Source organism: Sturnus vulgaris, chromosome 2 (assembly GCF_052056855.1).
Source record: "Sturnus vulgaris isolate bStuVul1 chromosome 2, bStuVul1.hap1, whole genome shotgun sequence".
NCBI lineage: Eukaryota > Metazoa > Chordata > Aves > Passeriformes > Sturnidae > Sturnus > Sturnus vulgaris.
In genome coordinates this window covers 89,655,963-89,678,636 of record NC_142244.1, presented here as the reverse complement: position 1 = coordinate 89,678,636, position 22,674 = coordinate 89,655,963, and the positions used below count along the sequence as shown (strand labels likewise).

General features: G+C 41.2%; 1 protein-coding gene across 1 annotated transcript in view; it reads left to right on the top strand.

The window, feature by feature from the left end:
* The window catches only part of RFX8 (regulatory factor X8), a gene marked incomplete at its 5' end in the record, with an annotated part of 73,828 nt that overhangs the window by 24,570 nt on the left and 26,584 nt on the right, over nt 1–22,674 (top strand). Inside the window, one exon of the mRNA XM_088159338.1 lies at nt 22,420–22,481. Coding sequence (XP_088015464.1) covers nt 22,420–22,481 — 62 coding nt within the window. The remainder of the gene's footprint in view (nt 1–22,419; nt 22,482–22,674) is intronic.

Below are 22,674 nucleotides of genomic sequence, written 5' to 3'. Positions count from 1 at the left end.
AAGGGGAGATGAAGCTTAGGCAAGGATAAGGGTGATTATGGCTCCTTCTCCCCTGAGGTCTGACCACACACTACTCAGGTCTCAGCTCTTTTTTAGGCTTTGCAAGTCATGTTAGTCCAGCCCAGTGTCAGTGGTCAGAGTTGGTGGTACAAGAGATATTACGAGAGGCACTACAGAGAAAAACCCCCAGTAAAACTCAGTCCCAAGTGAATTATTTCAGAAACTTTTGATGATGTTTTTCTAGCATAGATCAGGCTGCCCACATCTGACCCCATAGAAGAGAAAGAGCATGTCACAGCAATTGCCTTGAGACAGATTGTCACACCAAGGACTGCCCTTCCCAGACTAGCAATGTGGTATGCCCTCTGGTGAGAAACTGGTGGAATAAAGCAGAAAAAAGATTTTGTAGCCCTCCTGGATTCACTTGCTCACTGTTAAAAGCAGTGACATTTTTCCCATGTGGTGGAAGATTTAAGACCAGCCTCTATCTAAGTCCTTCAGCTGAGCTTGTGTGGCAGGAGGCTATTTCATATGTTTATGTGGCTCCCTCCCTGGGACTCTGCATCCTCCTTCATTGATCTTTCCCACAGGATCTGCTGAGCCACTGGCTTCTCTGCTGCCTATGTACAAAAAGCTTTCCACCAACTAGGTTCTCCACTTTCTGTGCAGAAAGAACTTTCTACCAGCTGTCTGTCATGTTTCCTTTGCAACAGTCAAGTCCTCCTCTATTACAAACAATTCCTTTATGTGTCTGCCATGCCAGGCCAATGGCTCCCAGCCCCAAAAATGGCTTGGCCTGGCCTAAAGCTTCTTCCTTGGCCACACTGCTTACTGGTGGTGTGGGGGAAGCTGGAATACAACATGATAAAACTTGTTTGCCAGAGTTGCCAAAGGTGAGTCTGTTTTGCTTCCTTGTTTGCAGCACCTTGACAAGGTCAGGTGGAAGCATCTGGCAATGAGTGACTCACTCAAGGCTGTCTTGTGAGTCAGCAGTGCAGGCTGGCAGGGCTCAGGAATGCTGATGGCTGGGTCTCCTGCTTTCCCTGTGGTTGCCCTAGCAAAGCTCTCATGGGTGAGTGCAGAATGGAAATATCTCCCATAATGAGGATTTCCCACTGCAATTCTTGGCAAAGCTGAATTGCTGCAGATTTGCTAGCTTCCATTCAGATCTTCTCTAATTCCTCTTTTGAAGCCCCATTACCTCCATCTGTATTGCCTTTTGCATCAATCAGCCATTTTTACTTGATGGGCTGTTTTTGTGTTTGTTTTGTTTCTTGCAAACTCTGATAGAATTTCGCCAGCTGAATTTTGTAGACTCCTTCATTATTCACATCTTGTGTGCAAACAAATGCAGCCTGCACAAGGAAAAAATACAAATCAGCATAATTCTGTTTTTCTAAGAAAGCAGAAAAGTTCTGAAGTTCTACCTAAATCAAAGCAGTTTCATTGCTGAAAGAAGTATTAACTAACAAAGATGACAGTACTACAGCAAAAGGATTCAGAAATATTGCCCAGAAATTTTATTCCAGCCCCAGAAGTGATTATTTTGCAGCTTTCCTTTCAATGGCTTTCGGTGCCTGTGGGTCTAATTCGGCCTGATAGTTGAAGAGTGGCCAAATTGAAACCTTACGTTTTTGCCCCAGTAATTAAGGGACAATAGGGTCTTTGCTCACAGGTCAGAGGGGCTTGTTGACAGAGCTTTAAACTAGACTTGAAGGGGGAGGGGGATAATGCCAAGCTTGCCTGGCATCTCACAAGCTGTGAGATGACACACCAAGGTTAGAGGGACAGAGTGCTAGCAAGGGGCTCTGACAAAGTCCTACAGCTGGGTCATGGCAATCCCTGGGATCAATACAGGCTGGGGGGAGAAGGGCTTGAGAGCAACCCTGCAGAGCAGGACTGTGGGTGCTGGTGCATGAAAAGCTGGACATGACTTGGCAATGCACACTCACAACCCAGAGAGCCAAACGTGTCCTGGGCTGCATCCAAAGCAGTGGATGGAGGGGATTCTGCCTCTCTACTCTGCTGAGACCCCACCTGCAGTGCTGCACCCAGCTCTGGGGTCCCCAGGGCAGGAAGGACATGAACCTGTTGGAATAGGTCCAAAGGAGGGCCACCAAGATGATCAGAGGGCTGGAGCACCTCTCCTGCGAAGAAATTATGAGAGAGTTGGGGTTGTGCTGCCTGGAGAAGAGAAAGCTTCAGTGAGACCTTATTACAACCTCTCAGTACTTAAAGGGGGCCTACAAGAAAGATGGAGACAAACCTTTTAGGCTTGTTGCATAGGACAAGAGGTCATGATCTTAAAATAAAATAGTGTATATTTAGACTAGCTTTAAGGAAGAAAATTTTTACAATAAATGTGCTGAAACATTGGAACCGGTTGTTCAGAGAAGAAGCAGATGCCTATCATTGGAAAAATTCAAGGTCAAGTTGGATGGGGCTTTGGGCAACCTAATTTGGTTGAGGATGTCCCTTCTCATTGCAGGGGGTTAAACTAGAGGACTTTTAAAGGTCTCTTCCAACTTAAACTATTCTGTGATTCTACAATTCTATTAGTACTCCTGAAGGCCTCCATGTCCCCTCAGAGTGATCAATGACAGTTTGCAGAGGGACAGTGGTTAATAATTTTGTCTTACAGATCGTGTGGTATGGGCAAGTTGCCTGAATAAGTGTGTAAGCAGACATCCTCACAAATGACCACTCAGGACCATTCTCAGTCTGTAGGGCTGAAGGAGATGGAGTTTAGCCCATGCCTGTTGTATTCAACCATCTTAACTTCTTAAGCATGGTATCTACTGGGAAGAGAGCCTTATTTGTGCTAGCTGCTAAATTCCTTGGAATAGCATTAGTCACCATGGGACAAACCCTCGGGCCAGCACCTTTGAACAAATGGGCTGTGTTGATCACCAGGGGCCAGCAGCTGGGAAAGTCCCTGTCACTAATTAATTAATACAGGATGAGGGGTAATTCCAGGAAATACTAGTCTCAACTGTGCACAGGGCTAAGATGTTATACAGTGCACAGGGCTTTGTACTCCTCCTTTCCTTAGAGGTTAGTGCCTTCTCCTCTGCACCAGCTCAATTGCTTGCACCATTTGAGGACAAAATTGGATCATTTCACTGAGCAGCACTGATCACAATAAGCACATGTGATAGCACACTCAAGAGGGCAGTGACCTGAAGTGTGATGGCAGGTGAGGGCTGAAGCAGAGGGGTAAATTTCACAGGGTCAGTCAAATATTGTACTTTTCTTTAAAAAAATCTCTATTGAATTACTGCCTATTTTCATAACATGAAGGATTTGGATCATTCATCTGGCAAGTTACATGTTTGTTTATTTATGAGAGATGTTGACATCTAGCATAAAAGAAAAAATATTATGTGGTCACATTTGAATTACTGTTGTCTGGTAATATGACTTTTCTGAAGGGTTTTTTGTCATCAAACTTTACCCTGTATAAATATTCTTGGTCATTTTAGATTGTGTGGAAGTTTTAACTTTGGATTGTGTCCATTTTAAACCCCCTTGACAAAGAAGATACTTCTTTTTTTCTTTTTCAATTCACAGCAGAAAATTCTCATGACAAAAATCTCATTCCAAAATATTTTAGCCAGATTTGACCATGAATTGTATAAGGGGATTTCTTTCATTGCAGAGCAAAATATGTAATAGAGTTTTTGTCATGTGTTCTAACAGAAAATGTTATTTTTGATAACTGTCTGGAAAAACAATGTTATTTAATGGTCGTGGGAGTCAGCATCAGATGATGACCTGTTTCCCATTATACAAGCTTTTGTCAGCTCTTGTCTAGACCAAAGCAATGTCACACACATGAGTGAGAAGTCATGAGCTCTTAGGAAATTCCAGCAAGTGCAGAAGGCTGCAATATTTATTCTCACCTGCACAGATTAGGACTGGTACCCTCAGTGTTTTCCTACAATGCTGACTCCAGCCCAGGTCTGTTGTCTCCAAAGCACTTAGCAGTCTGGGTTCCAAATTCATCTGAAGTTCCTGTGTAAAGACTATGATGTCCAGCTTTGCTCCTCACTTGGCAGAGAACTTCTTATAATGGCATACCCCGTGTGAGGGGCAATGAGCTCCCTTATAAACTATGAACATTACAAGGCTGCTTCTTTTGTGCAAGACCTCTGCTTCAAGCCTCACTTTTTTCTACCTTTTTTTTTTCTGGTTCTCAATAAAAAGCACTACCTGTAATGTTAAGGTGTGGTGACAAAGCCTTTTTCACATGTGTTCCTGCATATGTCAATGCAGCTGTTACCAAAGGGAACCAGAAAATGTAAACTTACACTCTGAAAATTGTTTAGCACAGGAAGGAGAAACCATTCAGGGATGCTAAAACAATTTTAGATCGTTTCCCAAAAGGGAACTGTTCATTTATCTTTTTAAAACTCTGGGTATCTGGCTCGGTCCTACGGACACTCACAGAATACATCCTCATTAACTCTTCTATTAAAGGGGAACAAGCAGTTCTAATAGTTGATCATAGAGTCATCAGGGCCTTGTGTTTGTTCAATTAATTTCCCCCACTCAAAGCTGTAGTATCATGTTCTATAGGTGGATGGGCTTTCAGTATTGTAGCAAAGGAATGTATGTCAGCAGAATTTTTTACCAAAAATAAAGAAAATACTTCCTGCTCCTTGATTTTGTGTTTGTAGTGTGTATTTTTCCTCCAAGTCTCAAAAGACAAACATTGACTAGAGCCCTGGATATGGCAGAAGATACTGTTCCTAGGGTGGGGATTCCTCTGCACCAGTTACTTTAATCAGCCAGCTTGAGATAGAGGTATACATCTATATATGCATTGCTAAGGGACAAGGAGAGCAAAAAAGCCATAAGTCTTTACACTTCAAGAACTCCAAAGGCTTGAGCAAGCAAAATGACAGCGAAGAGACATTCCCTTCAAATAATATTTGAGCTATGACCACCATGCAGAAAGATGGATTTCATAACAACAAAGATAAACAGGGATATAAAAGGCAGATAGGAATGTGCAGAAGCGCAACAGAAATTATTTTCCAGGGGTAGTTCTGTCCTCAAATTGTTATGCTCTCAGCTGTACAACTTGTGTTTCACAACATATAATATTTCATGACCAAAAGGGGATAAATTTTATTCAGATCCCTTCTCTACCTACATTGAAAAGGAAGTAAACATTATGCCATCATTAAGCAGCTTAGTAAAGCTTGGTTTCTGTGGATGAAGAAGGGTTGGCAGGAGATGTCATTACATGTCAGGCTCAAGTTTGCCAGTCTTACACCATGGTCACTGCACAGGGCCAATCTCCTCTGGCACAGCAGGGGTTACCAGACTTCTTCACTACTTAGCACAAAACCAGCCTGAGACTAAAGAAACCAGTTGAGGAATAAATACCCTGGCAGAAAGATACTGAAGGTCAAATTCTGCACCTAGTCTATAGCTCTGTTGTATTTGGATATCAAAGCAGATAGCTGAAGTATGCATGAGTGTGCATTCATTCACTAATAAGGGGTTACTGTAGTACATTTTCTCCTGATCCCTTTTTTTCTCCTCAGCCCAGTACTTGCACCCATGGTTAACAGAAAGGTTATTGCTGTAGAATGATAAAGTTGCACTTAGACAATGATGACGAGGGTTTTCAAAGAACTCAGTTTCTATGTGGGCTCATACATTAAACAATCCAAATTTTGCTGAGACCTCGCTCGAAACACTACTAAACCCAGCCTTTAAGACCTGCTGGATTCTAAAAGGAAAACAATAAGGGCCTGATTAAAAGCCCATGGCAAGTCCCAGTTGTTTCAGAATATCAGAAGTTAGTGTAAGCACTGTGACTAAAAGCTACCTTGCATTAGCTTTGCAGGGTGACTGGCAGCACCACTGATGTGGCAAACACTGAAACTGGTCACAGCCTGGGCATTTTATCCTCTCTGTTTCAGAGGCATATGAACCATTGCTTTTGGAGAAATGCACAAGTAGGGTGTTCTCCAAGCTACACAGCCTGTGGCTAAACCACACTAAGCTGAAAGTGTAAAAACCTCACAAGGCTGCAAAATGCTTTTCACTGTCACATGTAGAATTTGCAACAATATTTATGAGGGCTGATCAGAAAAAATCTGATGTTGTGTGTGCTGATTATTTCTGTCCTTGAACACAAGTTCCCAGGTCCTTATGCTTCAGGCATTTCTGCTACAGCTGAGAGCAAGTCCTCTATATCTGTGTCAAGCTGCAGAAGAGACTTTAAGAGCTCAAGCAGACTTTCCTGGTTCTAACCAAACCTGGATATTGTCCCTAATAGACAACACCACTTTTCTATTTATCCAGGTATTTTTAATTTATTAGAAGCAGTCACTACATTATTAGGTGCTTTGTAATTAAAACAGGCAAAAGAACAGGATTAACTGGCAGAACACGAGCAACTACCTACCCAACAAAAACAAACAGGACAAAATACCACATTTAATAATAATACTAACAATGAAAAATTACTTTAGTTTTAACATGCACATCTTACTTCCCAACCTTTTATGAAAGGGTTAAGGGGTTTTAGCATGTGTTAATAGTTAACAAATTTGGTTTCAGGAAACTGAAAAAGCTTTGTCATATATCAAATTGTCTTAATTCATTTCAACCTGGCAGACAGTGAATGCTAACTCCTTTGTCATTAATATGTTCATCCATCCCTTATTTGAGGTTCTTCCTAAATCCTTTGACTCCTCCCTGAAGGTGCTAATCTACTTTTTACGAGTCATGTCTTACTGCATTAATTTTTACAGGAGCAAGAAGAAAATAGAATCAATCAAACCTGCACAGAGTAACAATAAGCACTGTAACTCGATTAAATCTGATTTTCAGAATAGAATTTGGCCCAAAGAAAGTTAGCATTTCAATAATAATTAATCACAGTATATAAAATAAACCATTTGGTTTTTTTTAATATAGTTCTAAAACTAAGCTAAATTACTCAGCTGAAGTAAGAGCTGTAGATGCTGCTTGTGTTTTGCCTGTTAAAATATGATGTTGCTCCAAACATCACTTGCACTCTTTTAACCCACCTAAGGCGGTGATGTACAAGGAATAACACTATAAAACTTTGCCAATGGCTTCTGGTGTGTTCAAATGCAGTGTTTCAGTGTTTTGACTGACCACGATAGCCTGCTGTTAATAGGATTTGCTCACAAGAACCCTTACTGGAGGCTCTCGTTAATTCCCAGCCAGGCTTCAGCAGCCTGCGTGAAAGAAGATTTCATCTTGATATGATTTTCTTGTACTAAACTGCTTGTGTGCCAGGAACTATTAATGAGGGAGGCCAGCTGAAGGAAGCCATAAGATGAAATAGGAGAGGGGGTGGGGGGGAAGTAATTTGGATGGCAAGGTGTGGTTGAGGGTTTCAGAGATGGAAGATTCCTTCAGAAAAAGTGGGGTGAATATGCCCCTTTACCAAGGCCTCCAATTAAAATTGAAATGACAGAACCCATGAGAGTGAGCCAAAGATCAGAGAAGAAAGACTTGTGAATATTCACCCCACTGGAGAAGCAGTCTCACCTGCAAGGTGGTCCCTTAGTTGTTCAGCTGCTGGAGTGCCACGTTCCTGGCTCCCACACAGTGAGGAGGAAAACAAGGGCATGCAGATGCATCCCTCCAGCTCCCGTGCCAGCAGAGAGCCAGGTCATGGCTGGAGGTCCTTCCCATGCATTTCCACATGGGTAAGGAGCATTTGAGTTTAGGGTATGAAAAATGGGTATTGCATAGGCAAGGAATGCCTCAGTAAGGTAAGCATTACATATTATTTATGTATTTTTTCTTGGTCACATCACATTTCTACACAGTAGCCATAGCTGTGACAGTGACCTGCCATTAAGATGCAAGCTCTAGAAAAATGTTCTGTACTTTCTAGAATTTGTAAAGAAATGACTGTGCTTAGCTTAATACAATACTTACTGCAATTTATGCAGAGATTTCTTAACTAATTGCATCCTTAGGTACACTAATGCCTATAAATGGTGTGAGTGATATAATAATTCCAGGGTAACTTCTACAAACAAAATGTTTGACATCTGTTTTGTAGCTAAGAAAATTGGAAAAAGACAAGATGACAGCTGCAGAAGCATAAAATAATGTCATAAGATTGTCTGATATCATTCATATAGATCACTTGACTGTGATGGCAAATTAAATCATGCTGTTTTCCAAGATTCACTCATAGTCAAAATTGTATATCTTCTAAAACAACAGCTTTGTGCATTCCTAATAATATGTTAGCATCTCTTTCAATTATGAAAACCACTAAAGATTTGATTTAAAAATATTTTTCCCTGTGGCCATTAAGGCTTCAAATTATGGAAAACGTCTCTGATTCTAACTTACCGTTGCACAGCTGAAAGGGGAATAATCCATTGTCTTCTTGATTATTTTCAAGACAGTGGTGAAAATACATTACAAATATTTGAAAAAATTTTGGCAAATTGCAGAAAGATCACAGAATCTTGTTAAATATTGTTACTGTCCAGGATCAGATTTGAGGGAAAACTAATTTTAAAAACTATAGATTAACAATCTTTTTTAGGTTTTTTAATTTTAAACAATTATAAAAATTTTATTACAAATAATCCAAAGATAAATTTAAAATATTAAAACAGATAAGAAATCTCTGTGATTCTTTTTTACCCGAGCACAACTAGGATGGCATATGAGAGAAAAATATCCATTCTCTAAAATGCCTCTTAAATGCCTCTTAAATTTTGTCTAAATTTTTGTCTAAATTTTCCCCTGTGATTCTATCTTCCCTGATAGTTGTACTACCACTAGCTACAGTAGCAATGAGGTCGCCAGACTGGAGTCACTCTTTATTAAAATCGGTTCCACATTTAAGAGTTCAGCATTCAGCAGAAATGTCAGTCAAAAGTAAAGGGCAAAACCCTTCTCCATACTCTGAAATGCTCTCCATATTTTCTGTGCTTTTCAGGTAGACTCCTGCTCAGTAACTAAGCAACCACATCCTGCACCTCTAACTCACACATTTTGATCCTACCAGAGGATTTTCTTTGGCAAAGTTTACATTGAATCAATTGTAGATCTGCAGGTCAAGTCTAAAATATGCTTGTTATAAAATCATGAATTAAATACTTCAGTGAATAATTGTAGGTCTGCAGATCATCTCATTTATGAATATTGTAAACCACACTGAAATTTTCGGTTGGTAATGTATGTTCTACAGTAAATCAAGAAAAGTGAATTTAAGCCACATATATCTTTGGCCTATATTGATACCATTTTTTAAAAATTAACAAGCTGAGAATGAATGCTTATTGTCCCACTGACTATAATTTTGCCTAGGTTTGCTTTGCTTTATCCTCAAGGATCATAACATTTTGTTTGGATAAGTAATCAAAACAAAGCCAATAGAAAATTCTGAACCTCCTTTTGGAAATGTAACATTTGAATTAAATGTTTGCCTCCCATGAGTAAGTCACATGGGCATTCTCACAGAGAAGCATTATGCTAGTAAAGCTCACATGATCACATATTCATAGAAAACAAATATGAAAGGATTACAACCACAGTTAAATGGAAGTTCCCTTATGAATGCAAATTAATATTTAGCTGAGTATTCAGTCAGCTCTAGTCCTTACTCATGAAAAACTCCAACATTACCAACCAGAGGGCCAGTCCCACATTACAAATAGCACACAGTCAAAATAGGAAGTTTGCAGAGGTGGAAAGGTTTTATGTAAGCCATCTGAGGAGCATTTAGCAGTAAGGAAAGTATTTGTAAGGGTCAGAAATGATGGAGTGTAGTTCAAGATCAGGATCACAAATCAGGACCATAAATGAAGGATGTTGATCAGTCCAGAGCCCTCCATGGCTGGTCACAATCCAATCACCCCAGAGCTCCTTCATGTCAGTGCAAAGCTATGGGGCCAGAGTGTAAACACACAAGCTCCTCAAAGGGGAATTTCAAATCCAATTCTTCACAAAGGTTGGTTTTGTAATTTATTCCAAAGAAAACAGAGAATGTCAATGGGTACAGCAGACATCTTGACATCCTAAACCATATCAGTCTAATCTAATGCATTTGGGATTGGGATTAAATTGGGAAAAAGAAACACTCTCTCATTCTACCAGAGTAATTGTTCCCAACCTTTATTAACCATGTGTTTGCTGCTAGCTTCAGATCCAACACAATCTGTGTGGACATACAGTATCTGTATCTAGTCTAGCTGTATGAACTAGCCCAAGTAAAAGATTTATCTTTATAAAGTTTGGCTGTATCTGTGCACTGCTGCCAGCAACATAAATGAACGTTGTACTTACTTGAACAAAAGCCAAGCATAGACAAGTCACAAATGCTTGAGATGCAATTAAGAAAGAGACCATGCAGCAATCATGGAATAAATTAGGTGGTCAGGGATGTCTAATTTACCTCCCTGATCAAAGAGGGGTCCTGGTGATCTGAACAGTTCAGATGGGTCATGGTACTTCAGGTTTCATTGTTCCTGCAGTGGTCAGGCTTATTAAGTCTGTTAGGGTGTTTTTTCTCTCTCTCGAATCTATTGGTAATCTGAGATAAAATATTATATGAAAATGTCAGTTATGTAACTATAAGCAAGGCATAAATCACACTATCTCCTACTATGTTTTCTAGTCTGAAGGATAAAACATGATTTGTAAAAGAATAATAGGAATACAGAACTGTAAGCAGTTTTAATCATACCACCCCTGACACTAAATGCATATAATGTTTCTCTGATTTGGCCTAAGATATTCAAAAGGTGAGAAGATAAAACTACATCACTCATGTAACATATGCTTTACCCTCAAAAATTACTGAGGCAGGATTTGTATTTGTTACAATAAAGTTCACTGTCAGAGGAGTTAACTGTTAACTGCATTGTCATTTAATTATGTCAAATACCATGCTGAATCTTCCAACAAGTAATTTCAAGAAAATTATTGGTTAATGTAGCCACTTAAGTGAAACATTTTCACCTTTTGTTTTAAAGAAAAAGAAAGAAAGAAAGCACCTCTTTTACAGACAGTAAAGTCTGTATTTATTTTTGTGGAGGAGGATGATGTTTTTGTCTCTTTTCAAAACTTTTGTAGTTGGACTTTACTGTGAACACGTTTGAAAGCTGCCCTTAATGCCATTCCTTACTTCAGAACTAATTGATTCACTCTGTTAACATTCCTGACACACAAATGCAATCAAGGGTCTTTTGCATGATGTCTGCTAACCAGGCACAGGAGCCAATGTAAGAGCTGCTGTTTCGAGCCTCTGAGATAGATGGGGCTTTTCTGCATGACTCACCACTGCTTTTATTGTACAGATTTCTTTTTCTGTACAAATTACTCTGACATGCAAACCTAGCATCACTATTTCAGAGTTTGTAGCACAGCTGTTAATAATAGGTTACCGTATTAAACAGAAAGTTAACTCTAGTATGCATCCAAAATGTAGAAAATTAAACAAAACCACAAAAATAATGTATCAAGGAAGCATAATAAAATGCTATTTCTACTTTGAGGAGCAGCAACATCTTCTGCCAAGCAGCAATGAAGCAGCTGCTTTCTCCTGCAAGCATTACCTCAGCCTCTTCTGGACAGATAGGCTTTTATCCATATCTCCATCTTCATGAGTCATTGTATAAACTGTTTGGCTGCTCCAAGCTGGTCTAAAGAACAAGAAATATAAAGAGCAGGTGTCAGCACACAGTGGAAACCACAGTCCTCATCTCCACAGTCACCTTCCCAGAGGCACTGCCCTATACAGGGGCACACGCAGGGTGACCAGCAGGGCCCCCAGGGAAAGGTTCACACCAGAGTCCCTGCAGACAGAGGGACAGAGCTGCTCAGTGACACTCTGCTGCCAGGCGTGGCTGGACCAAAAGCAGGCAAAGAGTTCGTCCTTCATCCTAGTTAAAAGATCACTAGATGACACTGCCCTGGGCAGCAGCTGGAGTTAACGATGTGCCAACAGACAGGTAAGTATTTCAGTTACTGTGTGCAAAAGATTTTCACCCAGCCTCTCCACCAGACACTCCAAAACCAGGTGATTTGAGATGAGTGAAAGACTGAGTGATTGTCAGTGATTGTGTCCGATCTCAAGCCACCAGGTCTTAAGTATTTCTAATGGCTTCACATCTTTCAAGAGATCTTAGTCATGCAATGATTGCATTGTTTGAATCAGTTTATTCTAGTCATGACAGGACACATCCCAATTTACATATTATTTTGTGTTCCCAGCTCTCTCATTAATGTTTAATGTCTCAATTCAGCCATCAATCCCCACTCAGCAGAACGATTCAGCTAAGTACATATTTAAATTTAAGCACATTCTTAAATGCTTTGCTGAAATGAAGCAGTCTTACAAACATGCTGACATGCTTTGCTGAATTGGATTTTCATACACCAAAGAGTTCACATGCCATAGGCACTTGGGAGAGGAGCATTCCTCTTCCTCATGTGCATTCATGTCCAATGTTTGGCTTATGAAGGACATAGCATTCTACAATGTTAAAGCATTATACTTAAGGAGGGGGTGGTTGCAATCTTGTTTTGTTTTTGCTGCTGCTTCAAATGTCATGATACAACGAGAAATGAATTTTGTATTTGTTTGATTCTTTCAAGTGATCTATTTCAAATTGAAGTTTGAAAGATAACTATGACTGAAGACCTCTGCTCATAGTAAACTGATCAGATTTAGGTAATGCCTGATCACTGGCATTATTCAGATGTCAAAGGAAGGGAAAATGAGTAAACCTTTGCACAAGATGTAATTTTGTCCCTGGTATGTCAACTAGTAGAAATAAAAATAAAATTAAAAAAAACACAAACAAGCAATCAAACAAACAAATGCCAAACCAATCAAATGTACTGACACATTTCTCAAATTGGGATATTTGCCTTTGTCCAGCGTGTCTCTTACACCCAGAGTGACCCAATTCTTTTACCTTTTCTTATAGAAAAGTTAATGATACGTTGCTCCAGGACCTTGGTTTGGTGGGTGTGAGGGAAGGATTTGTATTTTTGATTTTCCTTTTCAAACTCTTTTACCCATTCCTCCCTACCTGAGAATGAATGTAGAAAATACCCTTCAGGCTTTTGCAACTCTAGGGGAAACATACAATTTACTATAGTCACATATGTTCATTGCTGCTGGTAATGGTGGAAGCTGTAGTAGATTCACTTGCTTTAATGATTGTTTCATACATATTTTTGCTTAAGCATTAAAAAACTTATAAAACACTTATTTCTAAAACTGTAAATATCTGAGAAATGTTAGCACTTGCCTTTACAAGACAGCTGTCACCAGCAAGAGCTCTTACATAATCTGTTTACCTTACAAGGCATCCAAATCTCCCAAGGTATCCAAATCTCTTGTAGGATGGGGGAGCTGAGGACAGACAGTAATCTGAATGGGCAATTTTGTGCTAAAGACACTCCTTACAACGTTTAGGAGATGTCTATTACCTCAAAGTTTGATTTAAATTTGTCCTAGTTATGGATGAAAGTCAGAGGAAGGAAGCTTTTCTCGTACACCTTTTAATCTGCTCAACCATACTCCTAATTTTATACCAAATCTTTTTTCAGTCAAAGTGCATGTTCATTATATACTCTGTAATTTTATGCAAGGAGTATGTGCATGACAACAATAAAGAGCTTTGCAGCTTTCAGCTTATGCAACAATAAAGACTTACTACAGCTTGACCTAATCTATATTCACCAGTCCTATCTGACTGGTTTAAACTGAAGAAATTGATTTTAGGTTTTCAACCAAATTCCAATAAAAGCCTGGCATTTAAAGTCAGAATCTCCCTTCTCCCCCACTCACTCCCCCTCCCCCAAAAAACCAAAACAAATAAACAAACAAAAAAGTACAACTGTTAGAGTTATCTGAAAGATAAAGAGTCTTTTTCGGAAAAAAAACATGGGAAAGCCCTAATCAAATAAAAGTATGTCAAGACCTGAACAGCACACAGATTTGTCTATTTCATTATCTGCAAACTGGGCAGGAAAAATGCTGTGACCTAATTGGTATCTCTCAAGCTATGGACAGTAACTGGACAGGGTTTTTTTGTGCAGCATTTGCTTCTTTTCATCAAAACCTTTCTGAGTATTAGGTGCTGTCTAGGGACCTTCTGATCTGTGTCATTTCCCTTACTTCAGTCTGTTACCACAGTAATATTCTATTTATCATTCCTCAGTTTTAGCTAAGATGTAAATGTTTTTTGGGGATTTTTCCTGTTAAGGCGTCTTTGGGCCTAGGGAATTTCACTGTGTAGTTTCAGATAGTCACAAAAAGTCAGTTGTTGGTCATGAACGTTGAGAGCTATGACCAGGACTCAGAAGCACATGCAAACACGTAAGCCAGCCAATTGCTGGAAACTGGAGATGAGGTTTCCTCTTCCTTAGGTCACGGAGTGGAGGGCACTGCTCTGAGTGCAGAATGGACAGGCACACCCGAACTGGCAGTGAGTGTCCCAGGCAGATCTACTGCCAGACCTGCAGCAGAAACACTGGGAGTGCTCACATGGCAGCACCACACAATCTCACAGCTGCTGCAATATCACAGTTGTTAGTCCTTACAACAGTTCCTTCAACACAAGAAAGCTTTTATTTTTTGCTCTACAGTATTTGCAGGAGTATTTGCTAAATTAAATGTGCCGCAGAGGAGGTCAGGAGACTGCAGACATACGAAATCAAGACCAAAAACTGCAGCTACTGAAGGAAGCCTCCACAATCAGCCATTAAGTACAGTTATTGATGGCAGACTGCACTGGTTACAATGCACATACTAACACTAACCTGTGTTTTTGGCAGACAGTATTTTCAAGGCTTTGGTTCAGGGGCCCTTGAGTGAGCATCAGCTTCCCATGGGCTCCTCAGCACAGCATGAGGCTTCACAGATTAAAATCAACCTGTACCATACATGACATCTGTGTGCACTGCTCCTCAAAAACAAGGTACATCAAGGGACCAGAAAAACGGTAACCTGCCACCTTAAATTCCCTTTCCTGGTGTCGTGCTCCCTACTCCTGCTTTAATACTGCTTTAATACTGCTTTCTACCAACGTTAGCTTTGGTCATATTGTCATAACGAAGGAAGCAAGCCAGTCTGTGTCATACATGGGGATTTCAGGAAGCTAATTAACAGGAGAGAGCTGTGGGAGTTTCTGAGAAGCTGAGCTCTGATGTAACCCAAAGCCATGAACTAGTAAGCTTTTAGATGCTCTAGCCATACATAATTTATGTTTGTCAGTCACATGGCAGCAAAGCTCATTTTGCATAATGGATACTTGTGATGGAAAAGTGCTTACAGGGTTTCAGCAGAGCAGACAGACCTTTCATCTATCTGTATCAAAGAGAAATTTAAAAATTATGGGAGTTTGCAGCATTCCTGTTGAAAACTCTGAAAGCAAGGCTTTAAAGATGTGCAAAAACTTCTAAGGTGGCACTCGTAATCACAGAATCGTGGAATCACAGAACGATCTGGTTGGAAGGGACCATAAAGATCACTAAGTTCCAACCTCCTGTGCCATGGGCCGTGACACCTTCCACCAGACCAGGCTGCTCAAAGCCCCATCTAACCTTGCTTGAACACCTCCAGGAACGGAGAATACACAGTCTCTCGGGGCAACCTGGGCAAGTGCCTCACCACCCTCACAGTAAAGAATTTTTTCCTAACACACAATCTAAACCTACGCTTAATTTGAAGCTATTCCCTCTTCTCCTGCCACTATGTGATATTCAGAAGCGCCGCCGCACCATCGGCCATTTCCACCGCATCCTTTTCTCGCCTGCAGTTCCTACACAAAAACCCCATCTGGCGGCGGAGCAGCGGGCGCCAGGAATGCGGCGTGGAGCTGCCCTTCGCACCGGGGCCGCGGCTCCCCCGAGCTCTCCGCAGGGCGCGGAAACCACTGCGGGAAGCGCCGAGGAGCGGGGCTGTGCGGGGCTGTGCGGGGCAGGAGTGGGTCTGGGCGGGGCCGTGCGGAACTGTGTGGAGGAGGAGCGGGGTTGTGCGGGGCTGTGCGAAGCAGGAGCGGGGCGGGGCTGTGTGCGGGGCTGTGCGGGGCTATGTGGGGCTGTGCGGAGCAGGAGCGGGGCGGTGCGGGACTGTGTGCGGGGCTGTGCGGGGCAGGCGCAGGACTGTGCGGGGCAGGAGCGGGATGGTGCGGGACTGTGTGCGGGGCGGGGCGTGGCTGTGCGGGACAGGCCCGGGGCCGTGCGAGGCAGGCGCGGGGCGGGCGCGGGGCGGGCGCGGGACAGGCGCGGGGCAGGCGCGGGGCAGGCGCGGGACAGGTGCGTTACCCGCCGTCCGTTACCCGACGTTCCCGGCACTGCCCGGCCCCGGTCCCTCCATCCCGGTCCCAATGGACGACTCGGAACAGCAGCCCGTCCCGGAGCCGGCCGAGATGGCCTATTTCGGGCCCACCTCCCTCACCTACCTCCCCGTCCTCCAATGGTGCGTGCTGGCCCCCTGCCGCTGCCGGGGACGGGCCGTGGCCGAGGATGGAGCGGGAAGTGGCGCGGCCGTCTCTGCCTTGCCGGGGGCCCGCAGGATCTGCCTTGCCACGGGGAGTGTAGGAGTCCTGCTTTTAACCCTTCTCGGGGTATCTAGGACAAGAGTGGGGTTTGCTACAAAGGCCCCATCATCATGGTGATGCATAAACGATACCAAGATAGCAGGGACATGTTCCTGAAAGACCATCTCCTGCCATAAGCCTAAGAGATATGGAGGTGATTTGACATGGGGGAGACAGCCCACTGGCTGGGATCTGGCCTCTGGCAGCCATCCACTTGGTGTGATGCTGCAGGGCAGTTCTGGAGGCTCTCCCTGGGTCGAACTCCTTAATGAGATGCTTTGTGTAGTGGAGGAAGGTTGTCACCACTATTTTCTTGGGCTTTGAGAAGAGTATCATCTGCCATGCCACAGCCAAAGAGAAACCAGGGTTCCTTTACTTCTCTCCCCAAGCACAGAGGAGTCCTAAATAATGTTGAAGCTTTTGGGAAATAGTAACAACACATACAAACTTTTAACTTGTCAGCAAGTAATCTTAAATAATTTTCCTCTCCCCGTCAGAGGTACTTGAGCAGTGGGAGTTAGTCTGTGTTTTCACTGTGATATAGATACCACTGCTCCCATTTTAAATTGACTGAAGGAAGAGATTCATACAAGGTCATCCATCCAACAGGTCTGAGACACAACATGAAACTGAATCATAACGAATGAACGAATGATTTTTTTTTCATCATGACAGCCTTCTTTTCATGTTTTAAAAAATTTTAAATGTTCAGCTTCATTTTACAGTTGGTGCATTTCCAATAGCAAACCTGATTTTGGTCCAGAAATGGTTTAACATCAGACATGCCAACGTGTATAATGGCCTGGTTGCTGAGGGTTCACATAGAATAGGTGGCAAACCCTGAACACTTGGAGTCTATGTGAGGTCCTAAAATCAATCAGATAAAAAACCCTACACAGTGTGCACATACACAATAGATAAATGGAGGAGGTCTTTCCACGTGCTTTTTCTTTAAGCTCTACCTTTCTCCCTTGCTGCGACTTCCTTTTGATTTTTTCGTCTTTATTCACAGTTTTGTTTTGATGCATGCCATAAAAACTCAGGTTTGAAAACCTTGGGGCTAATAAGCAAGAAGATGAGTGCTGTGCTCTTTTCTGTGTGGATTGTTTTCCTGATAGGAGTATTTTTGTATTATGTGTCAGCACTAAGAAGGTGTTTGACTTACTATTTGAAAAAGACTGGCAGCTTAATAGACAAAAAAATCACAAAATGGAATTCCCAAATACTTTGTCACTAAGTAGTTAAATGCTGAGGAAAAACTATTGGCAGAAACCAGCTACTGGAGCATGAATTAATTTCTGATGCACTTCCAATGACTCTTGTGGTGTTATATTAAGGATGAATTTGAACTTAAGATTAATCTCCTCTGAGACTGCTCAATTGTGAAGGGTTTTGAGATGCTCTAGAAGAAAAAGAATTTCTGCCTGCTGGGAGGCAGAGCTCTTCAGGACTCTTATGTAGAATAACTTTCATTTACCTTTTAGCCTGATGATGGGAAATGACCCATTAGAGCAGCAGATCTCCTCTCTTTGGGTGCAGGTTCCTGCTCATGTCTGGCCATGAAGCCCTTGCTGTTGGATGGTGGGGCTGGAGGTGGTGAAGAGCTGGGAGGGAGCCCAGCACAGCCTCTTGGGTTGTTGGGTGAGGAGATGGTCTTCAAGGAGGTATAAGTGAGGCATTTAGGGGTCTTTTGCTTGGGAGAAGGAAAGCTGGGGGAAGCAGATAGCACTCTTCAATGGAAAAATGGGAGGAGGAACAAATAACACGTGAGGTAAACATCATCAAGCTGCACAGAGACAAATATTCTTTCTCAGTCTGTTCTAGCAAGCCAATTTGCTCTAGACCTTATCCACTGTCTACTGCCAAGGTAACTAAGATAAACAACTGGGTTGCCTGAAATCAGGGTACTAGAGCAGAGGATGCTGATTTAAAATCCAACTGACCTATCACACCCAGTGAATGTGAAAAGTCTATTTGCCCAACCAACTTGATTGTCAGTAAAGACACAGTAAAGACTGGTACTGTGCTGCACTAGTGTTAAGCTGATAAATTAATTAAATATGCATAAATAATTTGGTAGAGCAGAAACAGAGTCAGAGCAAGAAACCACTGTGATATGAGCAATGTGTCATGCTTTGAAAATTAATCTCTGCTCCTTTGCTTCATCTTTGCTCCCATATTTGTACTGTAGCCTATTACCTTCTGACATCAAAACCATTGGCATTATTTTGTAATTAAATATCATTTTTTCCTGGTGAAGGTAATATCTTAGGCTAGTAGGTAACCAAGTTTACGTTTTCCTCACCTTATTCACACAAGTAGTTGCATTTACTTAACTATGACCATTCTGATTAGTAGGATGAATCAGGGATTTGGCAAAAGGATGGATATTTTAACAGCTATGCATGTTTCAGTTCTGACAGTTCTGCTATATAGTAACTGTAAATTAAAATTCTGATCTCCTATTAAACTTGCCCTAGAATCAGTGAGGTTACATGAAAACAGAATGGGGTCCTTTATGGTTTGTGTACTCTGTCCCAAAACACCATATTGCACATTTTAGGTGGAAAAATGCTCATATTATTATTTTTTGCATAATGGATACTTTTCTATTTAGAAGACCAAAGTTAGATCCTTTGATATAACAATATTTTGCATATGAGAAATTCTAATACTGTCTGTATTGGTGTTGATGTATTACTTAGTCGTATTGTTCTAATTAAAAAAATTACGAGAACTAGTTAATTTCTTAGCAGAATCTCACATGACCTCTCTTACATGTTGAAAACAGGAAAATAGGGCTTTAAAAGTTAAAAATAAACAGAGTATACATATATATACTTATATGAAAAAGTATATTGTTTCCCAGGATACAGATTAACATAAAGAACATAGCTTTTTTGATTCTATGCTTCTATAAAATCAGAGTGACTATTACAGAGTTCACTGTAAATCTGATAACTAAAAATCTAACAATTCTTTTTCCAGCTCTGACATAACCAATTGATGATTTTTGTTTTAAAGGCTAGCTGATAATTTCTATTTGTGTGGAGGATGCACTGTACCCTGTCGGCTACTATATGAGCTCTATATTGAAACCTGCAATCCAGATTTCAAGATTCAAGTACATCCATCCACCTTTGGAAAGGTACAAAGTAGATAGGATATACAAGAGAAGAAGTAGGACTGTCTAAAGAGAAAGCCTGATCATCAACTATACACAATGCATATCAAAAGACATTAAATCACAGAGAAGAAAGAATATGTAATGAATTATGCTTGTGTGTTTTCTAATGTATTTCTGCTAAGTCTTCATGTAGATACATTTGTACCAGAGGAAAGAGTAGTGTTTGGGATGGAATTTATTTTCTTCAGGGAACTGGTCTATGATACACTAGCAATGATTTATTTTGCCAATATATTTTAGAGTTTTAGAGTTTTCCTTTTTTAACAGCAGAAAGTTACACAAGTCATTCCAAGGAGATGATTCTTCTGTCTTTAAAAGATACCTTCAGTTGTTACATAATTTTATACTTTCCCTTTTCAGTATACTTGAGGAGATTTTGTTCCAAACATACCCTAAAAATTGTTGCAGAACCATCCAAGCAAAACAAATGCAAATGTAGAACTGAATCTCCTTCTAACAGTTCCACTTTTCTATTACATAAAAATTGATACAACCCATGGAAAATTAACACTTATAAATCCCAATTGCTATCAACACCCATAACTATTCAACCTTTTTTAACAAATAAAGGAAGATAGAAAGCCTTGTTATTATTTTTGTTCACGACCTTTTTTCAGACTTCAGAACTTCCTATTTTTTATGGCTAACTTTCTACTAATTCCCATAGTAAGAGCTACTAAGCCTTGTTTTAACACAAGCCCAAAATAATTTAAGTAAAAGTTGTACCTGAAGTCAATTTCATTTGTGTGGCTAACCCCATTCTAGGAATCATTTATCTCAATTCAGTTGAATCTAATTTCTTTTTACTGGATAAGTTAAATCACTTTTGCTGAAAATTAATATCTGAGTGAGTGCTCCGGTGTGATTTATTACCACAGCTTAATGGATCATCACCCATCAGCTAAGATTGTGGGTAGAATTTGCCTGGCTCAGCACAGACATTGGTCATGAAGCTTGTCCCCTTAAAAATCTCTACGTAGCCACTGGAGAAAAATAAGTAGTTACACGTTTCCTCCCACTAAATGAGTCACCTCAGACAGCTAGGATGAAAGGGGCCTCAGAACTGCCATTTGTTTTTTCCTATTGACTACGTAGTCTGCAGTGACTATCTTAGACTTCTCTGCCTTGTAGCTGTGTAGATGAGATTAATCCCATGCTGCCTGTACCCAGCACAGCTGATTGCCACCTGTAAGCAAAGCCTTCGTGTGGTTTACCCTAATGTGTTTTACTTTTGGGCTGGGACAGGCACAGGTGAAACATGAGTCTGGTCACATGGAAGAGCTGATGAGCCAGAGCTGCTGTGGGCTGGTGCTTGCAACTATTTGCTCACAGCCTCAACCAACCGAGTCTGTTGCAGTGCAAGTTGACACGTCCCAAAGCAGCTCCCCAGTGCCTTGTCCTTCTGCAGGAAGAGAATAGACCTTGTAGCAAGGAGACAAGGAGAGCAGGAACTGCAGCAATCCTGGTTTCACCTGAGTGCATTTGTAATCAGTTACCACAACTTATAATGGGCTGAGCTATTAATAGTTTACCAAACTGTAGTAACCTGACTGTGCTCCATGTGTGTGGACTGCAAGGGCTTTTGCAGTCCAGCTCCATGTGGATCAAACTATGGTGATTGAAGCCACTGCTAACCTGGTCTGCCCTATGCCTCTGCCATCACTGCCTCTGTAAGAAATGGCAGTGTGAGGAAGGATATGTCTTGTGCCACAGAAGCCCCTGTTTCATAGATTGTTCTTTTAGAAAAATGAGATTTTGATAAACTATCAATTTGAGAAAGGGAGCAGCTGGGTGGGTGCATGCAGAAACACGCAATGAACAGGTTTGTCATAAAAACTAGAGGTGAGTGTTGATGAGTCCTTTATCAGGCCTTTGGACCAACAACACACTGTGCACAGAGTACAAGCTTTGTGTTGCTGAGTGGAGACACTTCTCACTCCTTGCTAACTGGGAGTAAATCCTCTGATCCTGCTATATTGGGAATATTAGAGTGTCCTGGGTTAGTCCTGGACCCGAGTGTCCTGAGTTAGTCTCTGTTTTCACAGGACAGCTCATGCAGGATAACTGTACTGAAGTGGATTATTGCCCTGGCAGTATCTAATTACTCTGTAGAGCCCAAGCTTGACAGATGCTGTATGACCTCAGTTCACACCACCAGAGTGGTCAAAAGGTTGCTTTGCAGCATGATTCATGTCCTTTTAAGATAGATAAGTCTGGCCCTATCCTCTCAGTACACTTGCCAAGAGTAAATGAGGATGTGAAGCCCCTTGTGTAAGTCCTTCTTAAATGAATAAAGCTTGAAGGTCTGGCAGAATATGGACCGTCAGGGCACCTTCAAGTTCCCCCAGCTGTTTGATCCTGCCCTGGCTGCAGTGGGTCTCTTGGTGTGAGCACTGTTTTCTAGTGCAAACTATAAAAAAATTCCTACTTGAGACAGGTAATCCCTTAAATTATTTAGCCCTGGATTCACAAATGCCTTATTGAGTTTAGTTCAACAGTTAAAACATGAGAGGCATGTAAGAACAGGTATTAGCCTGGAAATGATGTAAAGCAAGCAAAGTGATTAAAGACAAAAAAGTGTGCCAGATATATTTTTGCATCTTAGAATTAATTTGCCAAGTATCTCTAATTTTCTGCTTGTTTATACAGCTTATTCAGTTAGTTTTCCCAGGCCTGGTGACAAGAAAGCGGACCACAGCAGGGAGTATCAGGTACCGGGTTTGTGTCCTTTCTTTGAAAATGTTATTTATAACCATTCTAATAAAATTTTAAAGTGGCTGAACTTTTCAGCCCCAGCATTATAATATGGCAGCTGAATTGCTGATTGCAAGTCTGTAACACAACACAAGATCCAGAGTAATTAATGGTATAACCAAGGACATTAAAATAGAGTTAATTCCATGA